Raw genomic sequence first — 20,807 nt, 5'->3', positions numbered from 1 at the left:
AGAGAATGATAAGCTCTTGAGAGGCAGGGGGTGCCTGGCTGGCTCAGTCTGTAGAGCGTGCAACTCTTAATCTCTTGGTCATGAGTTCAAGCCCCACGTTTGGATGCATAGCTTACTGTAAAAAAAAAAAAAAAAAAAAAAAAAAAAATTCTTCAGAAGAAGAGGAGACCAGAAAAGGTTTCTGGGAAGAGGCAGAGTCTAACCTGGGCTTTGATGTACACATGAGCATTTACTGACTGGGATTGGGAAAGGATATTTCATAAAGGAAGGAACAGAAAGTGCAAAGCGCAGAGGCATGAGGTGTTACAGCAAGTATGGGTTATTAATGAGTGGGAAGTTGTCTGAGGATGCACGTTTCCTAGCTTCTAACTCCTGCACTGAGTCCATCGTTTAAGTTGGGCTGTTACTAGTTTATTGCTTCATTCCTCCGCACACATTGCTCTCTGCCTTTCCTCCCTCCCCACCTCGTATAACCCTCCTCCCTTCTTGCTTTCCTTTTATGGGATTTCGTTTTGGCTTTTTTTTTTTCTTTCTTCTTTTTTTGCGTTTAGGCCCTGGATTTAATTTAGTTGGATTGGACTGTAGTAATAACTTTTCTGTACATTTGCCCAGAGGCCTTCAGCTAATGGGTGTATTCTTTACAGGCCAATAAACAGATGAATAGAACCGGTGCGCCGTTTCGCTTGTCTGCCTCCCTTCTCTTCCTTTGTACTTCCCCCATCTGCCATTGACTGGAGACCCTTTTCGAAAACGAAAATTTTCCTATGTGACTCAAACATGAGCTTGCCTGTATTAAGTGGCCTCTGCACCTGCCAGGCTATTCCATAGAGGACTTTCCTGTTCGCTCCATCCACAGGCGATCAGCTTGCATTGGATGGGATCGTGGACTGCTGCCCAGGGAGTTCTTCCCCTGGGGTCAGTGGGAACCTCAGAAAACCAGAGGCTCACGGCTCTGGTTGGCAGTTGTTCATTTCTGACCCGTTGGTGTTACTACTTGCGGAAGCATGCAATTCGACGATAAACCGATAGTGTAATACAACGGAAGCTGACCAAATCACCTCGGGAAAAGCAAATCTGAGGTTCTCTCCCTACCTGGGCTCTGAAAACAAATGGGGAACAATGCTGGAAGGAAAGGGCCACCATAACTGCAAGGAAGAGAAAATTAATCAGACCACTTCAAGACAAACTGCGTTCCTGGAAGCCTAGGAAGCCCAGCACGAAGAAATGGTGGCTCCTGCTCTTAACATCAGTGCGCCCAAGCTTCCTCTCTTTTCCTTGTAAGCTGCTGCTCCCTGCCTGCCTTCTCCCTCTGCCTTACTCCGGACATTCTGTTCCACTGTCGCTGCCCTAACTTCAGACTCCCTCCTACGACCCCAGGAGAGCACCCCCTCCCGCTGCCTGGGGAGGCTCTTCTCTGCTATGGTCTCGAGCTGGGCCAGCACATTGAGGTCATTGCTCTCCCTGCCAAATGACTGGGCTGAGTTCAGTTTGTCCATCTGTCTGAGCTTCATGGAAAACATGATTGTTGCTCTAAGCTCTCTATTATATGTCCTGCCTCAGCTCTGCTTTGCCTCTGCTTTTTTGTGTTTCGATCCCCACCCCCACCTCCCTGCCTTTTCTTTGCCGACTCTCACCAGACTGGAATCACATCTGTTTTCCAGCCTCTGCACTCTCACTGCAGAGCACATGGGCGAAGGGCAAGTTCTCAGTAAGGCAGGTCAGGAAGAGCAGGGTTTTATGCTCACATTTGTTCTAAACTGTGACCGGAACCCATGTGTCTCAGAGATGGAACACGTATGGCCCCTTTGGAGGAGCTAAAGGTGCTATTTCCTTAGTTCTGCTTAAATCCAATGCTCTCCCTTCCTCCCAAATAATTAGTTTACTTCCTCCCCTCTTCCCTCCTCCGCTCCTTTCCCCTCCCTTCTCTTATTTTTTCTTTTTCTAGTCTGTATTCTATTAACACGATCTGCTCTCTGTCTACCTGTACTCTCCTCTAATTTAGCTCCTTTGGTCTACATTGTTTATCTCCTGACAAGCCAACAGATTAACTTGAAACTTAGACACTTAAATGTGTACAAGGTCAATGATCCCTCACATTTGAGTTTCTGTAATTCAAGTTTGTTCCCTCCAAAGTGGAGATATATCTTTTTTTTTTTTTTTAACCAGTCAAAACCTCTAGGTTTCTATGAATAAGAGCAAATACAAAGTCTTAAAAGCTCCTGGATCTGAGAAAGTTATCTGTATGTTACACGATGTGGGGAAAAGTATGGTTGGAGAATAAGGCCAGCAGAATGAAATTGGCTCCCAATTTCCTTTGGGCTTTGGATAGCATGTTGTCCATAAGATTCCAGAAACCAAGATGCTTAGCATAAGCTTAAACAAAGACAAAAGACAGAAGAAGGTTGGCATGTCCTCTCACAGAACTCCCTTACATTTCAAAAGGATTCAGAGAGTAGTGTATTTTTCAACTTTTCCTAAGCCTAAAGCAGCCAACCCTCCTCCTGGGCAAAGCTTATGTAGTGTCTGTGTTTGTTTGAAAATGGAATAAATAGGATGGGAAGGGAGGGGCGGGAGGGGCAGAACCACATTCTGGAATGCATGTGTCAAGAAAGAGGCAAAGAAAAAAGAGAAACACAGGGATATAAAGGAATTTGGTGGCGTTGAAGAGGTAAATGTCAATAAAGAAAGTGAGAGGGGAGGATGGCAGAATGATTCAAACATAGAAGATGGCCAGAGAAGGGGCAGACTGTGCAATGATGAGACGGAGCTACTTAGGTAAGGAGCCCAAGGAAAAGGAGGTGGGTGGAGGCTGGGGCCTGGGGCCAGGTTGCAAGAGGGAAAAGAAACTCATGGAAGAAAGGCACATGAGTGGGAGCCAGGCCTCCTAGGGAACGGCATGTCACTCACTGGTGTGGTCATAACATTTGGAATGAGGGTGTGAGTGACTGCGAATCCCAGCCCCTTCTCAGTCCAGCCCCATCACACTCCTCTAGCCTGGCTTTCTCCCTCTCTGTGTCTCTCTCTCTCTCCCTCACTTTCCCTCATCTCATTGTTTCAGAGTAGGCCAAATTTGAAGTCCTTCCCAGGGAGTGGCCCTGTTCATCTTATTCTCCAGCCAAAGTAGAAACAGCGAGAGAAGGAGAGACACGTTCAGCAGCCAAAGGACTCGGTGGAAAGAGCAGAGAAAAAGTACACAGTGAGTTGTTTGATTGTATATAACCCTAAACAGACAGAGGGAGTGTGTGCGTGCGTGTGTGTGTTTGTGCGTGGGTGAAGTTGAAATTGAAAGGCCGGAGGGGGGGGCAATAGGAAATGCCACTGCCTTAGAATTGAGTGGATATCCCAATTATCCATGGAATTCAACAGGAGACACCAAGTTAAGCAGATGATATTAAAATAGCCACAGATATCAAAAGGGAAAATTAGACACTGGGGGATGAAGGAGGCCAAGAGTTGGGGCAAGCACAGACCATTTAGAACACAAAGTTTTCTCTGACTGGGCAGAAAAAAGTAATGCGAGTTAGAATAATGGTAAGTGATCACAGAATAGAATTGGGAAAAGAATGCTGGGTGAATGAAAAGAGAGAAAGGGCTTGAGTCACATGGGGGACCAGGAAAAACCCTGGGAAGACAAGGAAAGGGGCCCTGCAGGTACCCCTGCCTGAAGTCAAAATGCTGATGTGTCCCTGAGCATTACAACCTCTACTCTCCCAACACCCCTGTCAGATATGCTGCTCTTGGGACCCAAGGTGCTTCTGTGTCTCACTGCGTTCATCATCCCCTCTGGTGAGTCCCTACCTTTGTTCTTTCCTCCCTACAATGCCAGCTCCTCAGCTATACGTGAGTGTGGGAGTGTGGAGGTGTAGGCTGGAGGGCAGGATGGAGGGGAAGTTGAAGAGGAACCACAGCAGGAGCTCCGGTTACTGAGTTCTAGAATAGCCATTAGAGAAATGAACAGGGGTGCCCGAGTGGCTCAGTTGGTTGAGCGTCTGACTTTGGCTCCGGGTCATGATCTTGTGGTTTGTGGGTTTGGGCTCCATGTCGGGCTCTGCGCTGACAGTGTGGGACCTGCTTGGGATTCTCTCTCTCTCCCTGTCTCTCTGCCTCTCCCCCACTCATGCTTTCTCTCTCTCTCTCTCTTAAAAATAAAAAAAAAATAAGCTTAAAAAATTTTAAAAAGAAAGAGAGGAACAGATTTATGTCTGAGAAGAAAGGGCTAGGAGGAGATGAGAGATGACCTCGGACCCATACTAACCATAAGAGGGTCGCACACATAAACGTACAAGCAAACAAACACCAAAGAAAAAAGAAATGGGCACACAATTGCGTGCACAAACATACAGAGATGGCTAGTAAGAAACTGGACCAAATTCAATTCATAAAGGGAACCCGTGGGAATATATACACTCCCACTTAATCAACACTGGCTCCTGCAACACACAAATATATCCACACGCACACAAAGAAACACGTGCCTAACCACACACTCAAGTAAAGTCACTGAGCTGGAAGAGGGGCCACGGAAAGCGAACCCTCTGACGTTGACGAAAGCCTACTCTATTTTATTTTCTCATTCTGCCAGATACAGACTGTGAGAAAATCACTTTTGAGGTTGTTCAGTAATGTAGCTCGTACAATGGAGGTTGTGATAGAACAGGGCACATTAGAAAGGCTGCTGGCCCCGTCTGCCCAATAGGACCCCACTCCTGCAGGGGATTGAGGGCAAGAAGGCACCCCAAGTCAGGGCTTGGCAAAGCAAGGCTTTGTTCCCAGGAACTTGTTTTTCTTTGAGTGTTTCCCTGTCAGCACTAACGGTCTGAGTAATTTTGAAATTTTTCATTTTTGTATTAAATAGGCTCCACGCCTAACGTGGGGCTTAAACTCACGACCTTGAGATCAAGGGTCGCATGCTCTACTGACTGAGCCGGCCAGGCACCCTTGATTTTGTATGGCACTATACAGAAATCCAATGCAGAAAAATCAAGTAAACGATTTTCCCATCATTTTCTGGTTCATCTTATAAAAGCTTTATGGGGTGTAGAGCTAGAGTCATTTATCCCTTTTCTCTTTCCTTTGCCACAGACTGGACACCACTAGGAGCCAATGGTCAACGAGGAGGTACGTAAACCCATGGATCCGGGCTCTGTGTGTATTTTTTATGTTTTGGTTATTGTGGTTTTTTTTTTTTTTTTTTAGTATTTATTTAAGTAATCCCTACCCCCAATGTGGGGCTCGAACTCATGACCCCGAGATCAAGAGTCACATGCTCTTCTGACTGAACCAGCCAGGTGCCCGCACGATCTGCTGGGGTTCTTATCGGTATAATATGGATTAATGGTCCCAGTTAAAGAATCTGTAATATAAGAGAGAGACATATTGCCAATTTATAGGAAATAGGGTCTAATTCACCAGTTTCCAAAATCCTAATATCCTCTCAAAAAACTTCTTTTGTTTGTCAACTGAAACACCTTTCCCAAAACCTCCTCCATGACCATCCCTCATTTTTACTCTCCTATATATATATCTCTTAGCTTCCTCAGAAAATACCACTAACAACAGAAAGCATTTTCCCAACCATGTAACAACGGAGAAGCTAACTGACAGACAGGATAAGAAGCCATCTCAGTACGACAGTGAAATTCTGGCACTGATGGATAGAACCCAAGTCTTGGCTTCCAAAGGGCCACTTCCTTCAGCTTGACGAAGGAAACTCCAATTAACATCTCCACTCTGCCTCCAGACAAACATAACTACAATTTATCTCTTACTTTCCCCGACCCTTGAGAGCCCATTAATGGATCATAAAATCAAATTAGCAGATCACAATTGGCCTTTTGTTTTTGATAAATTAGCATAAACTAAAACAAAAAAAGAGTACTTTGCAAGTACATTGCAAGAGTAAAGCGGCATCATATAAATCTGGTTTCAATTTTCTATGCATACACTGGGGCACAATACAATTTCTTCCTGGGCATCCTGGTACAGTAGATAAAAATGTGGAAACATGGCATTTTTTTTTTTCACTGCTGTGGGTAAAGAGGTCTGAATCCCTCAGTTTCTGAACCCACATCAGAGTTCTGAATTCATTTTTCTGGGCCCGTTACGGTCCAGTCCTTTTCCAGATGTTTGCGATGCTTCTTTAACAGAAATAGAAGATGTGCTAAAAACGCCTGCTTAAGATTTCTTTTCAGAGAACATTCATGAACCCTAAAGAAACATTTATACACTGGCTGCTCACGGATAAGGTGGGTGATCTGAGGAATACACGGGCAAACGGTACTCTATCCAGAAATTCGGAGGCGACAGCAAGGAAACACTTCCAACCCCTCCGCTCTCCCACTGGTTTGCTTCCATCTCTGTGAGTGGCTGGACTGGAATGTAGGACAGGAAGGGAACTGGTGGGATGGCACCGTGTCCTGGAGAGGCTCCACGTCCCTCACGGTTTTGGAATGACTCTGGTTAGTAGTTTCTCAAATGTCCTGGAAGATTGCAACAGCCTTGGATTTTTTTTTTTTTTCACATTTATTTATTTTTGAGAGACGGAGAGAGACAGAGCGTGAGCAGGAGAGGGGCAGAGAAAGAGGGAGACAGAGAATCTGAAGCAGGCTCCAAGCCCCGAGCCGTCGGCACAGAGCCCGACCCGGGGCTCGAACTCACAAACCGTGAGATCATGACCCGAGCCGAAGTCAGACGCTTAACGAACTGAGCCACGCACGCGTCCCAGCCTTGGATTTCTTTTACCAAAATTTGTCCTGAAGTAAGGAAAGCTAATGTTCAGTGTTAAGAGATAAAAAGCCCCTTCTGTAGGATCTAATGACTTTATTTTTATTTTTTTAAGAGGATGATGTGGGGTTCTGGGTGGCTCAGTCGGTTGAGTGCCGGACTCTTGATTTTGGCTCAGGTCATGATCTCACGGTTCATAGAATTGAGTTTCCATCTGGCTCTGTGCTGAGTTGAGCTTGGAACCTGCTTGAGATTGTCTCTTTCTTTCTCTCTCACCTCTTGCTCCCCTCCCCCACCCCCCCCACTAGGGCTCTCTCTCTCAAAATAAATTGCTTCAAAATGTTTTATTTTTCTTTGCCCTCTACCACAATGATCAATCGCTCTGGCACGCTTTATGAAAATGCTATTCTTTCCAGATTTAACCTGCCATTTAGACACTGACGGTTAAGGAAAAAAAGTCAAAGGAAACTACGTGAATTTGGTGACCCCTGGTGGGCAAAATGGATTGTGATGACAAGCCGTCTACAAGGAAGGATACTTCTAGATGGGATACTTACTGAATATTTAGACGCTGGGGTGCCTGAGTGGCTCTGTCAATTAAGCGTCTGACTCTTGATTTCGTCTCAGGTCTAGATCTCACGTTTCATGAGTTCGAGCCCCCTTTTGAGCTCTGTGCTCGGCAGCGCAGAGCCTGCTTGGGATTATCTTTCTCCCCCTCTCTCTGCCCCTCCCCTGCTCACACACCCTTCCTTTCAAACTAAGTAAACATTTAAAAAAGAAAAAGCAAAGTAACAAAGCTGTGTTGACATCTAAATATTGTTTAAGTTTGTTTATTTTGAGAGAGAGAGAGAAAATGCGAGTAGGGGAGGTACAGAGAGATCGAGGGAGAGAGAGAATCCCAAGTAGCAATCTCCATGCTCCGTTAACACAGAGCCAGGTATGGGGATCCATCTCAGGAGCCAGGAGACCATGACCTGAGCTGAAATCCAGAATCTGACACTTAACCGACTGAGCCAGCCAGGTGCCCCTGTGTTTTAAAGCAGAGACAGACAGCTGGTTTTGGATAGTGCTGTTATTTGTAGTTTTGATACAGTTTGCTTGTTTATCCTAATAGATTCCACCTTAAAGCTGGGACCGCTTATTATTATGTCTCCTCCTGCCTTTACCTTTCAATGTTCAACTGCAAGGTCATTCTCTACTATCATTGGCATTTCCCCTCCCCCCCCCTTCACCTCACTTCTCACTGAGCATCAGAAAATCATCCACATCACCCTTTGGGAACACACTTATATGTAAGCGTTTCAGCAAACTGATAGCCAATTATGTCAAAATTATAATTATCACACTCAATGTCTTTGGTAAAGACAATTTTCATTTAATGAAAGTATTGCCAAGAGGCCATCAATCCATGGTACTTATAACAAGCTGTAGGACCTTGGGTAAATTTTTTGTCTGGCGCTCGATTTTATCATCTGTAAAAACAGATTTCAATGGTGCTTGGCGCATAGGAAACCCAAGCTAGCTGTATGCTTATTATCCGGTAGGACAACGAAATGATGTGATTCTTCTCTTCCTATGCTTAACCCGCGTATCATGAAGAAAGGGGGTACCAGTGGAGGATTGTCTGACAGGCACGGAGGGGAAGGCACACAAAGGGAAAAGGATATTCTAGGCTAGGACTGTGTGGGTATATTCAGGGCAGTGGCAAAGCGTGACATCTGTTTGGGTTGCAGGGAAAGGACTTGGTTTGGGAAGCAAACAAAGAAAATCAACTGTGGGATACCCGCTATGTGTGGGCAGCCGTGCTGGACAGTTTCACTTCCTGGGAGTGCAAGAAGGGGAGGGGGACGGAGAGCGCCCAAAAAATATTTTCTGGGGGGGCACCCTGGTGGCTTGGTCAATCAAGCATCCGACTCTTGATTTCGGCTCGGGCCATAATCTGGCAGATCGTGAGTTCGAGCCCTCCCTCGGGCTCTGCCCTGGCAGCACAGATCTTGCTTGGGATTCTCTCTCTCCCTCTCTGTCCCTGCCCCGCTCGTGCTCTCAGTCTGTCTCTCTCTCTCAAAATAAATAAATTGGAAAAAAATGTTTTCTGATTTTTTTTTTTTTCTCAGATGATGTGACTCAAGTGACTCCAGAAGCATTCACAGAAGATCCTAGTAAGCTACCCTTTTTATTTCTGTGCTTTCACACTGGGCCTAGAGGGACTGAGGGTGATGTCTGTAGGAAGATAAATGAAAGTTACAAGAGGTGAGTGGGTGCTCTGAGTTCAGGCAGACCCTAGTGTCCATCTTACCTACCACTGATGCTGTGAACCTGTCCGATCTTTTCTCTCCCATTTTCTTCTCTGAGAGTCCCTCACATTGGCCCAAGAGGTCACACTCTTTCACTGTGATTTTTCTTGCCTCCTTTAAGATCGTCCCTATACCCTCCTTCCCCTTCCCTCTTTGCCACTTTTGCCTCCTGCATTTTTTATTCTTTGTGTTATATGTTTGCAGACCTGGTGAATGAGCCCTCTACAGATGAAACAGGTAAGTTGTACTACAGATCTTTTAAAATGGCATGATTCTTGTTAATATTCACAACATTTATTCCAGCGTTTGAATTAATCCTGTATTTTTATCCCTGAGAAAGGGATGGAGGGATTGTGGGTGTTTTGTTCAGTGACAAGTGGGATAAAAGGAAAGAGTCCCACTCGTTTTCTGAAAAAGATGAAACAAAGTGGATTAATAGCTAACATAAGGCACGTGCAATAAAGGATACTGCCAGTAGGGCACATACTCTCCAAAAAAATATTCACCATTACTTCAGTTAACTCTATTCCCTTGGATATAATACACAAACCCCAGCCGTAGCCTTGACTTTGCCGTGATAACGTCCATTTTTCCACTCTGACTTCCCCCTTGCCAATTCAAAGCCCTCCTCACACCTGCTGTTTTGTGCCTTTTCAGTTCTGGCCGATATCGAGCCTTCCACAGATGACCTGGGTGAGTTCAGATCTGGGATCCCAGGGCCACTGGGGCCTTTCTGGGCTTTCCCCAGAGCCCATTACGGAAGGCGGTACAGCTGGTTAAGGTTCCTAAATAGCTACCACCACAGTTTGTGAAAATTCTTCCAACAGTTCAATTTGAATTAGTGATATTTTTGATCCCCTAGTAGGTCCAGGGAGGGACTGTACCAGGTGTCTGACGTACGAAATACCGAAGTGCGATATTCCCGTCAAAGTTTCCAAGACTGGATGGGTGAAGGCGAGATAAATATATACACAACTCGCTGCTTGGGAAGATAAAAGGAAACTTTCTAGAAGTAATGGTTGAACTGATTCTTGAAAGAATTGGAGCCAGCCAGGCAGTCGAAGAAGGGACAGTATGCACAAAGATGTGAACGCAAAATAAGTCTTGGCACACTGGAGAAACTGAGCTTTTTAAATACTCAGGGCAAAATCTATAAGGAATAAGTGGTAGGATGTAAGAAAAGGAGACAGAAACTAGATTACCTTAAAGAAATGGTTACTGAGAACCTGCTACTAGGTTTATAGGAATATAAATCAGGAACACAAAGGTGAACGAAACCGATATCCTCCTACAGGATATTTTTTGTCTAATATACAAGGTAAACAAATGGCTGACTTTGACTTCATTCAGTTTCACAAAATGCCACAATCAGGATAAGCAAAAGAAGCTGTCCAAGATGCAAGAAAAGAGTCCCCCGGGTTAGGAAAGGCTTCCATGGAGGGCACAATGACTAAGTTGGTTCTTGAAAGACAAGTAAAAGTGAATCAAGTAAATAGGGAGAAGAGCCTTGGGGTAAAGAAAACAGTATGTGCAAAGGCTTAGGATAGAAATAAAAACCAATCGGAGAATAGTTTATACAAAGAAAGGTTCTCATCAGAGTTATGAATTAGAAACCCAGTCAAGATGCTATGGCAATAGTCCCAGTAAAAAGATGATCGCCTGAACTGAGGAAGAGGTAGTGAGAATTAAGTGTGAACTGTAAGTGAGAGGGGACTGTGGAGATGATGTCCAGTCTTCTATTGGGTAGCTGGTGGTACCATTCGCTGAAGAACAATTTGAATTGGTTCAAAGATAAGACAGTTTGAGATGCACTAGATTTGGGGGATCTTTGAAATATCCACAAACTCTTCCCTAAAGTGGCAGATGGATTTACAGGTCTGGAGCTTAGAAGAGATCTGGGCTAGAAGTAGAAGCTGGAGAATTCTCAGCCGAGAAGCCCGCAATTGCAACTAGGTAGATAAGACCACCCAACATATTCCTATAGTATCCTGTCTATAAACAACTCTTCCAATGGCATTTGTACACATCACTCCCATGGTTAGTGAATTCCTTCAACACTATTCCCTCCTTGATTTATTATTCATTCTACAAGTTAAGCCCGTGTTTAACTTGACCCTAGGTTGGGTTTGGCTATGGCTGTGACTTTTGCTATTCTTTGCTGAATAACACTTTCATCTAAGAACCCATGACGGTGTATCTGATTTACAGAGAAGAAATTTTCCTTGATGAGCAAGAGCTTCTACAGGATAACAATCTCTTCTCTCCTTCGCTCTAGGATGAAGCCCTTCTGGGCATATGGCTTTTGTCCATACTAAATTTGCTTCTTAGCAACAACACAAAGCTACTCAAAATGCCATCAATTTTTCGATTCTAGAAGAGAGAGGAGAGAGGCAAAATCACATTTCCCATCCTAACTTCTAAATCTGTTCAGTTTTGTGGATCAAAGCAGTCCATTATGGGCTTTCTTTTAGAAGTTGCTAAAAGCATTATCAACCCATTTTTTCTCAATGGGTGCCCCATATGGGCCCCAAGTGAGGCAACATGGGTGCCTCACTTTTTTATTAATGGGTGCCCCATATGGGCCCCAAGTGAGGCCCCAAGGTTACAAAGGGAAAAGGATATTCTAGGTTACAGAGGTAGTAAGTTCTAGAACTCATGATAACTGAATGAAATTTCTGCCTTCCAGCTCCGGCCAATGATAAAAATACCACAGCAGGTATGATTGCCTTTTGCATGTCTTTTTCTTCAGCTTTCTTCTTGGGGATTCCTTATCTCCTTGTTCTTTGGTGGGTACTTGATGTACTTTCTAGTTTGCTTTCCATTCTTTCTCAAAGAGTATTTTTAATGCCCTTCATTCCTGCTCTCCTTTATGATCTCCTGTCCTCGAGGTCATGAAGAAAAGATGGGACCACTGTTGCATGATCCCAAAGCAGTCCTCTTCCTGAGCTACCTTTGGACTTTCTGTGGTGGTTAGTGTATTGGGAACTGACTGCAAGGACAAGAGGACGATAGGTGTCATGGGCAAAGTTGCTTTCTGTAATGTACTGATGATTCTGATGTGCAGCTAGGACTGAAAACTACTGCAACGGAAACTGTGACCCACCTAAGAGTTCTTATTCTCCAGAATGGAGTCAGCAGCATTTCATTTCAGTTTGGTATTTCACACTGCCGCCTGGATAACCCTAGAAAGACTTTCCTAGAAGAACTCTCAGAGATTATTTTAGCTACTTCTGGGTCCAGGTAGGAAAGCACCTAAATTTTATTTCAGCCAGTTTCCTACTGTTCTGCTTTGTTGAACAGGAAGGGCATTCCCCACATTACAATGATCCTATGTAGAGACTACTTTGTATTTTCCCCCCGCTCTCTGTACCTTCCTCCATGTCTTTAATCCTTTGTTCATGCCTCTCCCTGTTCTTTTGTATTGGACTTCTTCAGATTGCCGGGATGAAAAATTTGCTTGCACGAGACTCTACTCGGTGCATCGGCCAGTCAAGCAATGCATTCACCAGTTATGTTTCACTAGGTAAGGGATCCCAGGATGTGGAGAAATCGCCTTCCCTGGTAGTGGTTTCATGTCAGTAACTATGCAATGAGCACCCACTGTGGAACTTCAGTCTTTAGTGGCAGAGAAATTTTGGACATGACCCTCTTAGGGCGGTGCCAGATAGAACCTGGAGTCGGACTTGAGTTATGTGGAAAACAGACCGACTATTAAGACTAGATGTTAGAAGGCAAGGGAAGTGAGGGCTGGAGAAAGGACAGTCATGAGAGAAATACTGGTACAGTGAATCTATGACCCCATAGAAAAAGGCTGAAGCAAAGGATCCAGCTCTCAATGTCAGAAATAGTGAAGAGCAGTATTAGATAAGGCTTGACTCCAGGAGGAATGTGCAAAGCGTCCCCTTCCCTCCTCTGGGAGGGAAAAATCAGCCCAAAATACTTAAGGAAAGAAATCAAGAGAGGAGGAAAACAGACAGGGGAGAGTGGGGAGTACAGGAGCTGAAGAGGCACCCCTGGCCTATATACAGACTAGAGTTCTCCCTCCCGATGGTTTTTGCTGTCTCTTTCCTTAACCATGTTACTGGGACTCTGGCAGTTTACGACGTATGTACATCATCAACAATGAGATCTGCTCTCGTCTTGTCTGTAAAGAACATGAAGTAATGAAAGGTAAGATGATATCTGGTTTTTTAGTGGGGAGGGGCAATGATGAGAGAGGTAAATAGAGACGTGATCCTGATGGATCCAAGGTCTGGCTTCGGAGGAGGGCTTTAGGTCACCCCCTGAACTTCCATCAGTGCCTGCCCCACCAACTTGTGCTAGATAAGCAATCAAGGTAAAGCAGTGTGTTTCGTATATAAAGATAACCCTAAGGAAACTATCTTGGATCTCTTTTCAGCAAGATTGTAACTCCCAACCTTTCCCATAGATAGAGCTTTCTGAAGTTGGAACTGTTTTGGAGATCATTCACTGGAGTTCTAGGTGAAAAGGCCAAATCAGGATACCTGGCTGACTCAGTCTGGGAATTCAAGCCCCACGTTGGGTGTAGAGATGACTAAAACTCAATAAATAAAAACTTTTAAAAAAAGGCCAAGTCAGCCATCACAAATAATAGACTCTACTACCAGCAGCCATGTTCACAAATGAAAAAAAACCTCTCTAAAGGAAAAAAAAAAAAAAAACTCCACTATTTGGAGACAATTGATGTTTGGACAGGGCCTATCAGTAAATACAAAACAGGACATTTAGAAGCTGGCTACATTTGAAACAGTTTATCAATTCCAGGAACTATTTACATTACTTAATGCAAAAATTCAGGGGTAGAGGAGGGTAGAAAAACCTGATAAAAACAATTAAAAGGGTCCAACGTGTGTGGTTATACACCGTGCATTGTGGGAACAAAGATACCTCTCACCTTCTCCCTGGCCAGCCCCAAACGATAAGTGTGGTTGGTGAAGGCACCACAGACACAGCCCTTTCTGACTCAACAGCCCGTCTTGCACGGAGCTGCTGAGTAAGAGCTGTAGTTGACTTCGCAGAAGGAAACTTGCTATTTGCCCCCATTGGCCTTGTGCAAGCCACCTGCAAGGGAAGCACCTTGAGACTGAGGATGAGTATTTGGGACTTAAGCACTTTCAAGTGTCTCAGGGGACTTACTAAAGTTAGCCATTTGCACACAGTAAACACTTAGATATATAGTGAATAATTGAATGTCACTTTTTTGCTATTTAATAAGCCCATGGTTAGAAGAATCGGGAGCTAGGCGTGTAGAGCAGCCTAAAATTCACCGGCCAGCCACCTGTGCTAGGTACTTAGCATACATTATTTTGTTTTAATACAACTATACTTGAGGCAGGTATTTCATGCTTCTTTTGCTGCAAGGGATAGTGAGGTTCAGAAAAGTTAAGTAACTTTCTAGTAAGCAATAAATAACCAGTGAGCTGCAGATCGGGGGTTCTAATCCAGATCTGTTTCTCTTCAACCTTTCACGAAAGCACACTGCTGTCTTCTCTTTCTCTCTTTTTTCAAAAGTTTATTTACTTAGAGAGAAAGAGAGAGAGAATGTATAGGGAAGGGGGAGAGAGAGAGAGAGAGAGAGAGAGAGAGAGAATCCCAAGTAGGCTCCGCGCTGTGAGCGCAGAGGGCAAGGCAGGGCTCGAACTCATGAACCGTGAGATCACGGCCTGAGCTGAAATCGAGAGTCGGACACCCAACCAACTGAGCCACTCAGAAGCCCCGGGTCTTCTCTTTCTCCCAAAATGCCAGCCCTTTAGGCATTATTCTCTGCTTCTCTTCTAGATGAACTTTGCCGTCAGATGGCTGGTTTACCCCCAAGGCGACTCCGCCGCTCCAACTACTTCCGACTTCCTCCCTGTGAAAATGTGAACGTGCAGAGACCCAGTGGTCTGTGATGATCAAGGAAGAGGAAGGAAGAACATGTGGGTGGGAGGAAGAGAATGGTCTAACAAGAGCAACCATTGTCAGCTAACCCATAGACATTAGTAGTTCTTAAACCAATCCCTTTGTAGTGTCTAGCTTTGGCCCTCACTCCCTGATTTATTACCCAGACCGATAACAAAGTCTATATTATAGCATGGTTTTGCTGCTTCTCACTACCATAGACATAGTAGATCAATGATAACCAAGTGGCTTATGTACAAACAGTCTACATACGGTTTCAAAGGAAAATAAACGTGAGGTTAATATTTACAATTTGAATCTGTCTGAAATAGATCTTAGGGAGGAAGAAGCTGTCACTAGTTTGGCCACAGGACTTCATTTCTTTGATTTTCAAGCATGTCCTAGATTAACTCCCCATTTGCAAGTTCCTCTTTACTCTTATGCTAACTATTTTGCTGGATTTGCCTGGCGGGTCTTCCGGAAGAGTCATGGTAATTTGCGTAGTCCCAGAGATTTCTGAGGCCAAGAGTTAGACAATCCTACTGGCAATATCTAAAGACCCAAGATGAGATCTGCTAAGGCTGAGGCTAAAGAGGAGTAGGCCAAGCATGGAACTTGGACTCATGGTTCCCTATTCAATTTTTCATGCGGTTGTCCCAAACAGGCAAGTAGGGCTAAAAAGTCCTATTTACTTACTCATTTATGGTCGTGTGGGGTAGGGGTTAGCCCACCTTCCCAAATTAATTAGACAATTTAATGATGGTGTGAATTTCCTTGGCTACTCCTTTCACCCCATTACTAAACGAAATCTGTAGAGATTATTGTGCAAATGGATTCTGGAATAGCCTGATTGGGGCCTTAAGAAGGACATTCAGACCTCATCTTTAACGGGCAGACAAAGTTTACCTAGTGGTTTATAAGAAAGAATAAAAGAAATAATATTCAGACAACCTACATTCTTAAGACATGCTGCCACACTAGGCCCTGGTAAAACTCCCCATCTTTACCACGACAAGGTTAAGTTTATGTGAGTTCTAAGGTTTTTTAATTCTGTGATTTAAGATTTAAATGCATTATTCATATTTCTGGAAGCCTAGATGCAATCTGATTCACAACCACCATGTCTGCTTTATGAGGGGAGAGATATCCTATATTAGGAAGCAGTCCACAACGTAATAGAAAAAAATCCCATTGTAAGTGACCAATTACAGATTGTAGATCCTTCTACCTGAAGAACTTAGCAACTTTCCACAGAGGCCAATGAAATTCAAGTAGGAAATAGAGGAATCTGAGGCAAGTTATACACCACAGAATTCCACTTGGTAGTGTTGGATCCTTTTCATATTGTAAGAAAACGGTAAATGAGGATCAAACTCTGGAGGCTGAGAAACAATTTAGCGTAATGGGATTTGCTCAGCTGATTGAAGAGAAATGCTAGGAAAGACCAAAGCATGTAATCTCTCCTCCACAGCCTCTAAAAGTAAATTTGCTCATATATAGACAGACACGTTGAATGCATATTGTAACCACTGTAGAGAAAACTCACAGGCAGAGTTTCCAAGAATCGTTTAAGAATCTCTCCACGAACGTGACCCTCCAATGAAGCACCTCAATCCCAGGATTGTGTATATTGCAGATTAAACACTCTAAAATAAATGTTTCTAATTTCCTCCTCAGAAAAGAGCGGTCTTTGATCTGTTTCTTTTTCTCTTCTATGTTTAGAAAGACCCCAACTGATGTTTTCATCCCCCTTGGGAAAAGGGAGTACCAGTATCGCTCTCCACTATTCTCTATTGCACCCTTCCTACAATTTTGCCATTGGTTCTCCCAACACTCCAATTTACTCTCCTCCAGAAAACTCCTCAATTCACCAGAAAGTTCCTTTTCTTTCCTGCTCCGTGTGACAATCTTTACCTACCAACAGTCTTGCTAGGTAAAGCTTCATGCTTCACTCCCTTCTCTTTTGCTTGATCATGTGCCAGTGTTTTCCATTTCTCATTGTTCTTATGTGATTGACCTTTTTTTTTTTTCACTCTTGACATATAAACCAACACTTCTTTTTTCTGTAATGTTTATTTTTGAGAGACAGAGACAGAGTGTGAACGGGGGGGGGGGGGGCGCAGAGAGAGAGAGAGACACAGAATCTGAAGCAGGCTCCAGGCTCTGAGCTGTCAGCGCAGAGTCCGATGCAGGGCTCAAACCCACGAACCTCGAGATCACTACCTGAGCCGATGTCAGACGTCTAACTGACTGAGCCACCCAGGTGCCACCAACATTTCTAACTTGCTTCCCATTCTGTCTTTCCTCCACAACTTTCCCCTAAGGACAGTCCCAGGTCAGTTTCAGGATGTTGTTTTGGTCCTGTTCTTTCCCCGTTTACCCTTGCCCCCTGGCAGAATTTCATTCACCTCCTTTTTGTTGTTTTTTACCCTTGCCCCCATTTCAGGTTCCTGATGCTCTAGTTTTCGTCTCTGGTCACTTCCATGAAAGGATTTGCAAGCCTTGTTCTCTTTTAGGCATTAATATTATCCCTTTCCTGGTGAGCACAAATGACCATATTTTATAGCAAGGAACTTACAGTTTGATGAAAAATGATTCTTTGAAACAAAACAGTGCAACTTTAATGTCGGAACTAAAGGATTTTGTGAAAGTATCTCCAGGCAATTTTTGAGATTGTATGCCTTCCTGGCACCTTGAAAGATGGCAGCGTCATCGGCCTATCCATGAAGTCTACTCTTGTTTTCTCTGCCCAGATTGAGTTGATCTGGCTCTGAGCCTAACTTTTTCTATAAAACATGCTTATGAAAATTCTCCTTTCTCCTTGAATGGGAAAAATTCAAGTGTGCACTGTACTCTAAATATAGTTCCATGCACACTTTCTCTGAGTATTCTTTTGACTCACAGGCAGATGGTGCGAACCCCAGCTGGTCTCCCCACTTCTGAGCCTTACTTTTGATGACATCAAGTAGTATATGTTGCTAGCCACAAGCTCCTCCCTCCTCTGCTTCGGGGTGTTTGTGTGTAACCAGATATGTTACACCCGGTCAGAGGCGCAAACAGCTTGCAACCTCTAAGGCTCTCCTTCCTTCTGTACCGAAGCAACCGTAAGAAAGAATTCTGAGAAGAAACAGAAAAGAAGATAGAAAAGCATCAGACAAGGGGAGTCAGCGGATGGGAGAGTAAGGACAGGTTGACATGAAGACAGGGGACGAGGATGCTTGAAGACGGGAATTCACAGATCTGATGGGAAAAGGGAGTGCAGTGAAAAGGTTCTGAGAGACCTGGAACTTTCACAGGGTAGAATGGAAAGACATCAGGGGCACAGTGGAAGGGAGGCAGGACTGTCCTTATGGATTTGTCCCCTCCTGGAGGCAAAGATTTGGTTAAAAATACAGAACTCCAATCAAAATCAAAATCCTGTATCATTTAGCATTTTCACTAACCAAACATCAGGGAAAGTGACTTGTTGAGGTTCTCTGCGGTAGAGAAAGGAACGTGTGGCTACAGTTTTTTTCTTTCTTTTTCTTTTTCTTTTTTTTTTTTTTTCTCTCTAAAAACCAGTCAAGCAGAGCCAGAAGCAGCAGTCAGACGACAACTTCTGGGCAGAACCTAAGATGGAAAAAGCAAATGCTGTTTATATAAATAGAGGTGCAGAACCGTAACTTCCTGTTGACAAAATAAGCTTCACTTCACCTCAAACCCTCAATTTCTTTTTTAAATAGTTGATAAAGGCTTTTTTTTTTTTCGTCCTTTCAATTTGTCCGATCACTTTCAGCAAGGTTCTGGTTTTTTCCTAAGCCAGGGGTCCTGCATTTTTGGTCTCTATCTCTGGTATTTTTTTTTCCTCTCCCTTTTCCTTTCTTCTGTGGGATTACCTTGTCATATATTTGTACTATTAGCTTTATGGGGTACATTATTAAATTTACATAATAAGCCATGAGGATTGAGTTCAGGATGATCTCCTAAATTTGTATGAGATTCACCTCCTCTCCTAACCACCCCCCCAAAATAAGGAACAGATGAGCTTTGAGCAAATATAAGGAACTGTTTAATGGAAAATAACAAGAATGATACTTAATGGATTGATGGGCATTGAGATATCAACTGTGTCATTAAATACTATTTCCTAATATGGTGTTCTGTTCCTAAAGGTCAAGCACAAGGAGTTACAATGAAGAATAATGAGGACTGCACAGAAAAACACTTCTTCCATTTGTATAAAATTACATCTATCTATCTATCCATTCATTCCTGAAAATTGCTGCAAGTTTGGGAGGAAGAGAAAGTTTTGGGTTTTGTTTTGTTTTGTTTTTTAGATTTTGTTGATTTAAGAAATCTCTATGCCCAACACGGGGCTCAGACTCACAACCCCGAGATCAAGAGTTGTAAACTCCAGGGACTGAGCCAACCAAGTGCCCCCCAAAAAGTACTAGTAATACAAAGAAGCTTATGAAAATGGGTAATGTTGACCTCAAAATCAACACGTGTTGAAAACAAAAATTGCTTCGTATCTCACAGAAACGGGGATGGAAAGATCTGGCACAGTGTAATAAGTGGTAAAGTACAATATTTCATAAAATAAATTATAACTTGAATTTGTAAGTACAATTCCTTAGAATCATAATAGGTTCTAATGACGGGGGGCAGGAATAATTTCTCTCCTGCCACACAGCAACTAAAAAATAGATCATGGAGCACCTAGGTGGCTCAGTCGTTTGAGCGTCTGGCTTCAGTTTAGGTCATGATCTCATTCATGGTTTGTGGGTTCAAGCCCCGCATCGGGCTCTGTGCAGACAGCTCAGAGCCTAGAGCCTGCTTTAGATTCTCTGTCTCCCTCTCTCACTGCCCCTCCCCCGCTCACACGGTCTCTCTCTCTCTCTCTCTCTCTCTCCCTCTCAAAAATAAACATTAAAAAAATATATATATCATCTATGCATGGGTCATCTACACTCAAATCAACATGGTTCTAGGTATAATAATATATACTTATATATTCTTGTTCATTTTCTTTTCTTAAGGTTTACTTATTTCTTTGGAGAGAGAGAGCATGTGCACACAGGGGAAGAGCAGAGAGAGAGGGAGAGAGAATCCCAAGCAGGCTTCATGATGTTAGTGCCACCAGGGGCAGATCTCACCAACCATTGAGATCATGACCTGAGTGGAAACCAAGATTCAGGAGCTCAACCAACTGAGCTGCCCAGGAGCCCCCATCTTGTTCGTTTTAACATAAAAGAATCCGTGTTTGTTTCAGGGCCAGTTCTGATGTAGCACTCACTGTGTGTGTGTTTCTGAGTGAATGGCTTCTCTACTGTAAATTTATGGGAGTACATCTACCTTACGAGTGGTTCTGAGAATTAACAAGGTCATGTATTCAAAATGTTTAGCACCTGTAATATTACATATTTAAGAAAACAATACGATTTTTTCCGCTTAAATGCACTGCTGTCTTCCTAACTGTTCTTGACCAGGGTGACTCTTCTGTTCTTTTCCTTGTAACATAATGAGATAACCCATGCTGACTCACCACTGAGCAGGAGGGTGGGGAAGCCTGCAAAGGGTGTTTAATATCACCAATGCCAGTTTCTCTACAGTTTACAGTTTCTAACTTTAAATTTTTTCAGCATCCAAAATCTTCTTTTATTTTTTTTTAACGTTTATTTATTTTTGAGACAGAGAGAGACAGAGCATGAACGGGGGAGGGGCAGAGAGAGAGGGAGACACAGAATCTGAAGCAGGCTCCAGGCTCTGAGCCATCAGCCCAGAGCCCGACGCGGGGCTCGAACTCACGAACCACGAGATCTTGACCTGAGCTGAAGTCGGACGCTTAACCGACTGAGACACCCAGGCACCCCACCAAAATCTTCTTTAATAAGTCCGTGCGATCTGGGG

The 20,807-nt window shown here is 43.7% G+C and overlaps 1 protein-coding gene across 8 annotated transcripts in view; it reads left to right on the top strand.

The window, feature by feature from the left end:
• The window catches only part of MFAP5 (microfibril associated protein 5), a 46,419-nt gene extending 31,189 nt beyond the window's left edge, over nt 1-15,230 (top strand). For 3 of the 8 annotated variants that reach the window (XM_042945742.1, XM_042945738.1, XM_042945739.1), the window contains 10 exons: nt 3,064-3,196; nt 3,727-3,786; nt 5,083-5,118; nt 8,838-8,882; nt 9,222-9,254; nt 9,675-9,710; nt 11,704-11,733; nt 12,453-12,540; nt 13,114-13,187; nt 14,817-15,230. In XM_042945742.1, the coding sequence (XP_042801676.1) occupies nt 3,064-3,196; nt 3,727-3,786; nt 5,083-5,118; nt 8,838-8,882; nt 9,222-9,254; nt 9,675-9,710; nt 11,704-11,733; nt 12,453-12,540; nt 13,114-13,187; nt 14,817-14,929 (648 nt within the window). In that variant the 3' untranslated portion in view covers nt 14,930-15,230. Of the gene's footprint in view, nt 1-1,033; nt 1,278-3,058; nt 3,197-3,726; nt 3,787-5,082; nt 5,119-8,837; nt 8,883-9,221; nt 9,255-9,674; nt 9,711-11,703; nt 11,734-12,452; nt 12,541-13,113; nt 13,188-14,816 lie in introns of those variants that run through there. The other 5 variants (XM_042945743.1, XM_042945744.1, XM_042945745.1 and 2 more) reach the window with 4 other exon arrangements.
• The last annotated feature ends 5,577 nt before the right edge of the window (nt 15,231-20,807 follow it).

Source organism: Panthera leo, chromosome B4 (assembly GCF_018350215.1).
Source record: "Panthera leo isolate Ple1 chromosome B4, P.leo_Ple1_pat1.1, whole genome shotgun sequence".
Taxonomy (NCBI): Eukaryota; Metazoa; Chordata; class Mammalia; order Carnivora; family Felidae; genus Panthera; species Panthera leo.
The sequence above is the reverse complement of the archived record's forward strand: the minus strand, read 5'-3'. Positions and strand labels throughout refer to the sequence as shown.